Source organism: Apaloderma vittatum, unplaced genomic scaffold (assembly GCF_000703405.1).
Source record: "Apaloderma vittatum isolate BGI_N311 unplaced genomic scaffold, ASM70340v1 scaffold16830, whole genome shotgun sequence".
Taxonomy (NCBI): Eukaryota; Metazoa; Chordata; class Aves; order Trogoniformes; family Trogonidae; genus Apaloderma; species Apaloderma vittatum.
This window is the reverse complement of record NW_009695179.1, coordinates 3,392-12,616: the sequence shown is the minus strand read 5'-3', so window position 1 is coordinate 12,616 and position 9,225 is coordinate 3,392. Positions and strand designations below refer to the sequence as shown.

The 9,225-nt window shown below is 51.8% G+C and overlaps 1 protein-coding gene across 1 annotated transcript in view; it reads right to left on the bottom strand.

Annotated features, from left to right (window-relative positions):
* Nucleotides 1–1,053: 1,053 nt before the first annotated feature.
* GALNT5 (polypeptide N-acetylgalactosaminyltransferase 5) overlaps nucleotides 1,054–9,225 on the bottom strand; it is a gene marked incomplete at its 5' end in the record, with an annotated part of 11,555 nt that continues 3,383 nt past the window's right edge. Inside the window, 9 exon segments of the mRNA XM_009870360.1 lie at nucleotides 1,054–1,194; nucleotides 2,550–2,711; nucleotides 3,777–3,857; nucleotides 6,190–6,513; nucleotides 6,632–6,749; nucleotides 7,213–7,332; nucleotides 8,124–8,230; nucleotides 8,233–8,285; nucleotides 8,518–8,637. Coding sequence (XP_009868662.1) covers nucleotides 1,054–1,194; nucleotides 2,550–2,711; nucleotides 3,777–3,857; nucleotides 6,190–6,513; nucleotides 6,632–6,749; nucleotides 7,213–7,332; nucleotides 8,124–8,230; nucleotides 8,233–8,285; nucleotides 8,518–8,637 — 1,226 coding nt within the window.

The window sequence follows — 9,225 nt, the reverse complement described above, 5'->3', positions numbered from 1 at the left end:
TCTTACCGGTCGGGGGCCCAGCCGGGACAAAGCCGCCCCTTGCCGCCTCTCTGTGAGGAATTTTAGACAGCAAGGGGGTCCAGTCTGAACCTCACAGCTCAGCAGAAGGGTCTTCACGGACTCTTCTACAACGAGCAGGACGAGACCCCCTGCTTGGGGCTGCTCCGGCCCCGTCAGGCTCCGGCACAGGCACCGGCATGACCCAAGCCCCGGGAGCTCAGCGAAGCGGCTGCAGTCCTGGGGGAGCTCCCCAAAAGGCTGCACAGGGACACGGCTGGGGCCCCACGGTGGGGACAGCCCTGGGATGAGGTGCTCCCCGGCTGGGCTCTGGTGCAGCAAGAAGCAGGACAAGCTCCTGGTTCTCCTCCTCAGCAGCTCCTCTCGCGTCCCAGCAAAACCAGGCACACGTGTCCTCACTGTCTTCAGGCGTGCTTGCTGGTTCTCCCACTTTCCGTGTCTGCTGGGCGCCTCATCGATCCACATTTGCCTCCTATTATTAAAAGAAGGCTTTTTCGATAAGCAATCGATTCCTAATGGAACCCTGACACTCATTTGTCAGTGGCAACGGGTCCCACAGGGCAGGCTCCTGCAGCCAGACTGAGCACGGGCTTGTTGAATGGATTTTTTTTAATGCGTTGGTCAATAAACTTCCATTTTCTGTGGAAGAATAAGCAGCCCAATTTGCTGTTTGCAGACTACAGAGCCCTGGAAGTATTTCTGCAGCTTAAGCTGTTGTCCAGGGGGAACTGATGGAGGTTTGCTTACAGTAGGATGGGGGGACTTCAGAAAATATTTCCATTTAATAATACAGAAAATTATCTGAGTTTCTGCCAAAGTCTCCCACAGCGAGGGAAAATCTGTTTCAGACATCGTTAAACCAGATGTGCTGCTCTTGGTATTCTGATCCCTCAGTCTGCTGGTTTAAATTACAGGTTTCAATTATCATCTGGAATTGAACTTCCAGTCTTGCAATTGCTGTCCCAAGTCGCACAGATGTCCTTGCTGGATTCGCAGGATGAAAAACACAGCGTTTCTGGTTCAACTGCATTCCCTTCAGTCTGCGTAGTAATTGCCAAACTGCCACTTCTGATGAGGATTTGCAGAGTCACAGGCATTTACCCGCAGGGCTGTGTGAGAAGGATCCACTTCCAAGCACATCGGCTGCTGGAGGTGCTCCGAGATGATGTGGTCCCTCTGCAGGGGACAGAAAGAGGATTTAGGTGGGCTTAGGCTTTGGGACCCACACTGCAGCAGCTCTATTTTTCCACCCAGCAAGCTTTACTCTGTATGCTATTCCTTTTTCTTTTTTTTTTTCTTTTTGCGTTTCCCTAGGATCTCTTTGCTGACTTAAGGGCACTTTTGGGTGGGATCCAAGAGGTGCCCTCATGGCCGAGCCAGGATCACACCACAGCCCTGGGCTGGGAATGGGAAGACTGGCTCTCTGGCTGTCCTAGTGGTAATTACCATGCCAAGGAAATCACTCCAGATGGTATTTGCTATGTAGGAGAACACAGAGCAGGAAACTGATTCTTCATATTTTGAGTTTCTTGGCTGGTGAACTCAATGTACTGCACTGAGCAGGACGTTAGACAATTCAGCACTGAAGATCGAACACCGGGGCAGTAAATTCAATTATGGAAGAATGAAGAGACTGAGTGATCTCCATCCTTTTGCTTTTCACATCTGCTTGGCTTTATCTACCCAACCCAAGCAGCCACCAAGGCCACGCTGCAGAATCTGCCCACGGCAAGGGGTGCTGTCCTGTCACCACCCAGCACTGCAGCATTTCTTGTGACCAGCTGGTTAATGCCTTGACAAATACTCCTGGAATCACACACAGAGTGTTGTCGGGGCAAAAGTTCGATCTTTGTGCATCCAGTAAATGCACTTCACACCATTAATATGACACAATGACCATGACAGAAGAAGGTAAAGCATCATAACTCCCCCAGTCGGCATTCAGCAGCCATCGAGCTGCTCTCCAGAATTCCTAGTGCACTGATAACGCTGTCTGGACTCCTAAGTGGAGGACAATTTTCATGTATTTTTCACAAAACACCGTGCCCTTTGTAAGCCTTGGCACTGTGGCATTCTGGCTTTGAAAACTTTGCATTTTTTCAGACTAAAGAGGAATGGGAGCTGGTTGGTATGATGAGTGCATAACTTAGCTCCATTCTTTTTTCCTTAAATTAAGCGTATTTCCTTCTTAAATACAAAACATGCTGTCCCACAGCATTTTGGACAACTACTTACACCAGGCTGACAGAGATACAGTCGCAACGCTCTTGCTTTTTTGCAGTGCAAGTAATGAATACTCATTCTTTTGCTGTTCATCACGCCGCCTTTTAAAAACCGCTGAGAGCTGAGCGCCAGTCAATATCCAGCAATCTCTGTGTAAGTGCTATCGACAGTTTCTATGTAAAACTGGGACGTTTGTCGGTGCCATGCAACCAACACTTAACTTAGGCGAAGGGATGGTTTTGGCAAAGCCGGGACCAGAGGGTGGGGGTACACCCCACGCCAGGTGCCCTCGCTGGCACTTCACTTACCAGCTCCCGGTGGCTGGTGGCCAGCGACCCGTGCAGCCACGTCAGGCCGTGGCTCCCACCCTGGCAGCGACGTAGGTCCGGCGCTCCCATGGCACCAGCCGGAGCGAGGCAGAGCTCTCCGTGCCGGATGAGTCTCAGCCAGGTGTAGTTGAACCTTTGGTGCTGTGGGGAGAGACCAGGAAAGAGTTCTGGGCACCTCGGCTCAAGAGAGGTGGGGAACTGCTGGAGAGAGGCCAGAGGAGGGCAATGAAGGTGATCGGGGGACTGGAGCATCTCCCTTAGCAGGAAAGCTTGGGCGAGGTGGGACTCCTCAGCCTGGAGAAGGCTGAGAGGAGACCTTACCGATGTCTATAAATATCTAAAGGGTGGGTGCAGGGAGGACGGAGCCGGATTCTTTTCAGTAGTTCCCACTGACAGGATAAGAGGCAACGGGCACAAGCTGGAGCACAGGAGGTTCCACAAAAAACACGAGGAGAAACTTTTTCGCTGTGCGGGTGCTGGAGCCCCGGCCCAGGCTGCCCAGAGAGGGTGTGGAGTCTCCTGCTCTGGAGACTTTCAAACCCGTCTGGACGCGTTCCTGTGTGGCTGCCCTGGGTGACCCTGCTCTGGCAGGGGGTGGCACTGGGGGATCTCTAGAGGTCCCTTCCAACCCCCAGTGGTTCTGTGGCTCTGCAAGAGCTGTGATGCCCGCTCCCCTCTCATCAGCAGGGCTGGTAAGTAGCAGGAAGAGGCTCTCCTCATCCTCCTCCCAGCCCCGCCTGGGACTGGGGATGAGAAAAAAATCCATGGGGAAACCTCTTCCTATGGATCTGCAGAGCTAAAAAGTCCAAGGACAGCCCCAGCGCAGGCTCTGGGAGTGACTCCCACTGCAGCAGCCCAGACATGAAACCAAACACTGTGCCCTGCCACCTGCCCTGGCTGCACCCCGGGTAAACCGGGATCCAAACGGATAAACCCCTGCATGCAGCAGGGCTCCCACCTGCACTCCAGGCTGTGCCAGTGGGCAGCAGTTAGCAGGGAAGTGCCTGAGAAACGCTGCCTGTAAAGGACAGGAAAGGTTGTCCGTAAAGGACAGGCAAGGTTGTCCACAGCAGCTGCTTCCCATCTAGTGACAGAGCACAACTGCACGTTTTGCAGCAGGAGCAGCACACAGAGCCCAGGTCAGCACAGGGGGCACAGGAGCTCTGTGCCATGCCCCACAAACACTACTCTGCAGGGTATCCTTACCTTGTCGTTAACGTCACACGCCGCCAAAGCTACAGTGGTGTTCTCCACGGTGATGCACCTTGCCGTGGCAGCGTTAACAAGCTAGAAAATAGCACCAAAATGCAAATTTGGAGGTAAGTTCCTGAGACAGGAGGGGCTGTTACACTGCAGTTAGGCCGCCACACTCACAGGACACTGATGGATACCGTCCACTCAACTTAAGCAGAGGTGATGTGTCACAGTCCTTAGAGGGGTGTGTAAATGCACATCTGGTCTGTTTTTCTCCCGAGAGAGGCGTGAAACTAATCCCATTCAGCAGAAATGTTCAAGGCTGGACAAGACACATTCTTTTTTTTTTGGACACAGCTCTTGTTTCCATTCCACAAACCCCCAACACAACAGCTCCTGCCCTGCTGCGGGCAGGACAGCCCTGCTTTTGGTCAGCAAAACCAAGATAACAGGGACTGGTGCAGTTCTTTGTTTCTACAGAAAAGGCTGCCATACCTGATGACTAACCTTTGCCTCACTACCTGTGAAATGCATATTAAAGTTGACACCCTGCACATGCTAAAGAAGATTATAATGACCACAGCACTCAAATCACACTGCACGTCACCCGGCGGGGAGAGAAGCCTCATAACTTTGGGGATAAAAAGACAGAGGAAATGATTGTTAAAGTGGGAGAGAAGAACCTCATCATCGGACAGACCAGTCGAGGGGCTGTGTCCTCTCCCTCCACCCCAGGCAGGGACATCTCTCTGGCTAAGCACCAAAGCTTTCACCCTCTGCTGAATGTTACCCCCTGGTTGTTGTACTAAGATAACTGCTGCTAGCAACATTAACCTTAAAAATAAAAATATCAACAGCACTCTCCAATCTGTTCCGTCACTCTCAATAAAATAACTAATTTCAAAGAATTTATGAATTAATCACAGTCCTTCTCCATCTTCCAAAACTTCTGAAAAACTTCTGAATTAATCTCGGTGAATAACTAGGCCATTCAGAAAACAGTTCTCAAGTAACTCTGGATAGTGTTCAGCACAGCTGGAATTTGCCGAGTTAGCTGAAAAACAGATTTTCTGCCCTATTAAATTTTGAGAATGAAGATAAAAAGATTGATTCAGGTGGCCTGAATCTGGACAAAGCAAGGCAACATCTTGAAAATGTTCAAAGACACCTCCAAAAAGTTGAGGTTTGGGTTCAGTTGAAACAGAATTCTCTCTATGTGGGGCAAATGCTTTGCACTGCCCTCCTTCATGGCTCCATCACAAAAGTAATGTGCCGGCTGCGGCTGGCAGAGAGCCTGGCTTTATCCCTACTTTAATTTGGTTGTTGCAACTATAGCTAGATCACAATCAATATTTGAGGGTTCTGAATGTTCAAAGCAGCAGCTGATAATTCTGTTGAGGCTCAGGGCATGGGCCCAATTCAGAACTCACTCTTTATTCTGGTTTAATCCACCTTTTAATGTCGGTGACGCGACATGGAGCACACCTGGAGCAGCTGCGTGAGTAGGACCCGGTGCCAGGGAGCCTCACGAGTTCCCTGGTGTGACTTGGGGGTCAGGACAGAGAACTTCATCCAAAACGGGTTTCAAGGTGTTTGCTGCTGCCCACCGAGCCCTCCGGAGGCAAGGGCTGAAGAAAAACGGAACCTGAGGGGCTGCAGGGGTGCTCAGACTCCCAACAGCGGGATTCTGCTGCGCTCTGCTGGCAGCAGCGCTCGCAACACACCCTGCCTGCGCCTCTCCTGCCCGCATCTCCTACATCTCCTGCATCTCCTGCCCGCCTTCCTGCACCTCCTGCGCTCACCTCCTACCTTTCTGCACCTCCTGCCTGCACCTCCTACCCTCCTGCACCTCCTACCCTCCTGCACCTCCTACCTTCCTGCACTTCCTGCTCTCCTGCCCTCCTGTCTGCACCTTCTGCACTTCCTTCTTGCACCTCCTGCATCCCCTGCCTGCACCTCTTGCCTGCACATCCTGCCCTCCTGCCCACACCTCCTACCCTCCTGCATCTCCTGTCTGTACCTTCTGCCCCCCTGCACCTCCTGCCCACACCTCCTGATCCCTTCCCTGCACCTCCTGCCCGTGCCACCCAGGCACCGCTCATCCACCCCTAAAGGGATTTCTGTCTCCTGCCGTGGCCAAAATCCGTGCCAGCGGGGAGGCCGCTGCACCTCCCACCTGTGCCCTGGCCGTTACTGTCACCAGGGCAGCTCATCTTGCTCTTTGGTGGGAAACTGGCTCTTGGGATTGTGACCGATTTATAAAACCACTGGGGAATCCTGACCACTGTGACATATTGAATATTCAGAGATGTTACCAGATGTCAGGGAAGCACCTCAGAGACAGTGGACCAGGATGCTGCCAAGGCTCTAACCGGCCACTGAAAACACGTGTGAAGGAAGGACAGCGAGTCACCTGGGTACGTACCAGCCCACTGGCTTTAACCAGGGGAGCCTCCAGGTCTGGGTACACGTTCTCCAGGTACCACCGGAAACTTTTGCACTGAAGCTTCTTCCGCAGTTGGATTTGTTGAGTCAGGTTGCCGACATCCAGGTTTTTCAAAACCAAGTGGTAAGCGTGGCCGTAGAATAACTCCTTGTATTCGTCCAGCCAGACCTCCGCGACACGGGCCAGGTTCCTCTCCACCGTTCTCACCCGATCTTTCGGGAAGGAGTACGGGTTGTCGTTCCTGAAAATGTGCCCAACTCTGGAGCATGGGACAATCTCAATCTCTCCCCCACACATCCAGACCTGAGAAAGAGAGGTTGCTTTGAGAGAAACATGGGCAAACGTCGGGTGAAAGCCAGAAGAGAAGCAGAGAAGTAAGGAAATTGCAGGGATGTGGGACAGGCTGCTGAGAGCAATGTACCTTGAATGAAATCTCCATATTTTCACCTCCCCAAACATCCAGTCCCGGGTCGTACGCTCCCAGCTTGAAAAAATACTTCTTATCAATGGAAAACAGGCCGCCTGCCATGACTGGACACCTGGGAATGGGAAGGCCGCACGGGATGTCAGCTGTTGGGGAAGTGTCCGTCCCTTTCCCTTGTTTTGATGAGGGCATCGCTGAGAAGCTGCGGGACCCTAAATGCTTGGGGATGGTGCCTGAACCCACACTTACAGCAGGACAGCAAGGACCACCTGGTCTGTCACTCTGCTGCAGGCTGACAGAGGCAGCGTTAAAATAAGATGGTATTTGGGCAGTTTTACCCAGCGTGAGAGCTGTAACAGGGCAAGGAAAGGAAATGTGCAATAGCATGTCCCCCTGGCACTGGCGGTACCACGAGGGGTGAGACCAGCTGGCTGGGCTTTGTCTCCGCCCGGTGATGTGATGGACCATGGCCTCTGTCATCCTTACAAGTGAAGGAACAACATTTGGCCCGGAAGGAGTTTTGCTCCTAAATTATTAAGAGTGTGGTTTACAGAGCTCTCACCTTTGCTTTTTTTTACCTTATTATATCAGTTTCCTTGATTTTATTTTTCTCAATGACCTCTTGAGGAATCTGCCTCCATCCGAAATTCATTGGCCAAGTAAAAATCCCGCGCTGAAAGTTGTCCACGGTCATGTAACTACACGGGGAAAAGATGGGGATGACTAATTCCGAGTCATGTTCCTGATTGAAATGTCACCTTTAATGAGTGAAGATGAATACCTGTACATAATTAAAACAGGATTTTAACAAATTTCATCAGGAATCCTCTTCCTGTACTAAAAGTCACAAAAAAGGGGAAAGGTGTTTGGGACAAATGAAGGGGTCCCATCCACCACTGATGTCAATTATTGGTGTACAGCAATGCTGCACATCCCTCGTGAAACGCTGCCAAAGGTGTTAGGAGCTCTGGACCTCTGCCTTCCTGCAATTAATATGCTGGTGGTCCCAGTGAGAGGGATTTGGGTCTCCCAGGGACGTGATCTGCCTCCCACAGAATCACAGGAAGCTGGGGGTTGGAAGGGACCTCTAGAGATCATCTAGTCCAGCCCCACTGCCAGAGCAGGATCACCTACAGTAGGTCACACAGAAACGCATCCAGGCAGGTTTGAAAGTCTCCAGAGCAGGAGACTCCACACCCTCCCTGGGCAGCCTGGGCCAGGGCTCTGTCACCCTCACAGGGAAAAAGTTTTTCCTGATATTTTTGTGGACCCTCCTATGTTCCAGCTTGTACCCATTGCCCCTTGTCCTGTCACTGGACGTCACTGAAAAGAGCCTGGCTCCGTTCTCCTGACACTCCCCCTTGACGTATTTATAAACATTGATGAGGTCACCCCTCAGCCTCCTCTTCTCCAAGCTGCAGAGACCCAGCTCCTTCAGCCTTTCCTCATCAGGGAGACGTTCCATCTCTCCATCATCTCTGTGCCTCACCTCATGTCCTTGTCGCTGATGACCTCGATGACGGGGCAGGCAACCTTGGTGTGGCTCAGGTGGACCCTCTCCAGCAGTGGCTCCCGCCCCCCCCCCCTCCCAGTGGCTCCAGCCACCCCACGTTGCACTCCACGTGCGAGTCCAGGAACGTCAGGACGGCGCCTGCAGCACAGGACGGGGCAGCATCGGGCCTTGGGTGCCTGGTCCTGCTCCTCCTCCTCAGAACGGTTTGGGTTGGAAGGGACTCAAAAGACCACCCAGTTCCAACCCCCCTACCACGGGCAGGGACACCTCCATGTCATTCATTGCGAGGGGACTGAAACTCAGGCTGGTTACAGCTTATTGGCACCTCTAGGGGGTCCAGACAGGGCCATAAAAAAAACTTTTGTCCTACCTTTGGCCATCTGTGCTCCTGCCAGCCTGGCCCGTATGAGACCGTGCCTCTCCTTCAGGTGGAGGATCTTCACTTTTGGGAACCGCGACATGTATTTGTCCAGCTTCTCCTTGAGGTACTCTGCATAGAAAGAGACTGGAAGGTTGACTTACCCATTTCGCCACCACTTCCATGGCAGATTTTCCCTGGAAGCACCTCCAGGGCACATCAGGATCCTCAGGCCTGGGGTGCAAACACTGCTTTATAACTGCAATTAAAATCTCATTGTGAATCGTTTTCACCTGCCCCAAAAAAATATAATTTTTTTTTGTGCTCTACAAATTTCTCGATATCAAGCACCACATTTAAAGACTCAGGTTTAAACTGCGGGGAGGACCACCGACGGGCTTCGTCGGTGCCCTTTGGTTTTCTCCACGACAATAAAACCTGTCGGCAGTTAAAAAATCCGAAAGGCTCCGAAGACAATTCTGTGAGTCTTTTAAAAATGAGCAAACTGAGTCTTTCCCCTGGTTTTTGGTTGTGGTTTTTTTTTTGGCATCTATTTTCATATCGTATTGCAGGCTCTGTGTACGCGTGGCACGAGCTCTGAAGTTCCTCCGAGGCGGTGCTTTCTCCCAAGAACTGGGAGCTGGAAAATTACATCATCCCTGAATTTTTAAGGGCTGAAGTCAGCACCGAGGCAACAGCTACAAGGAAAATTAGTGTTTT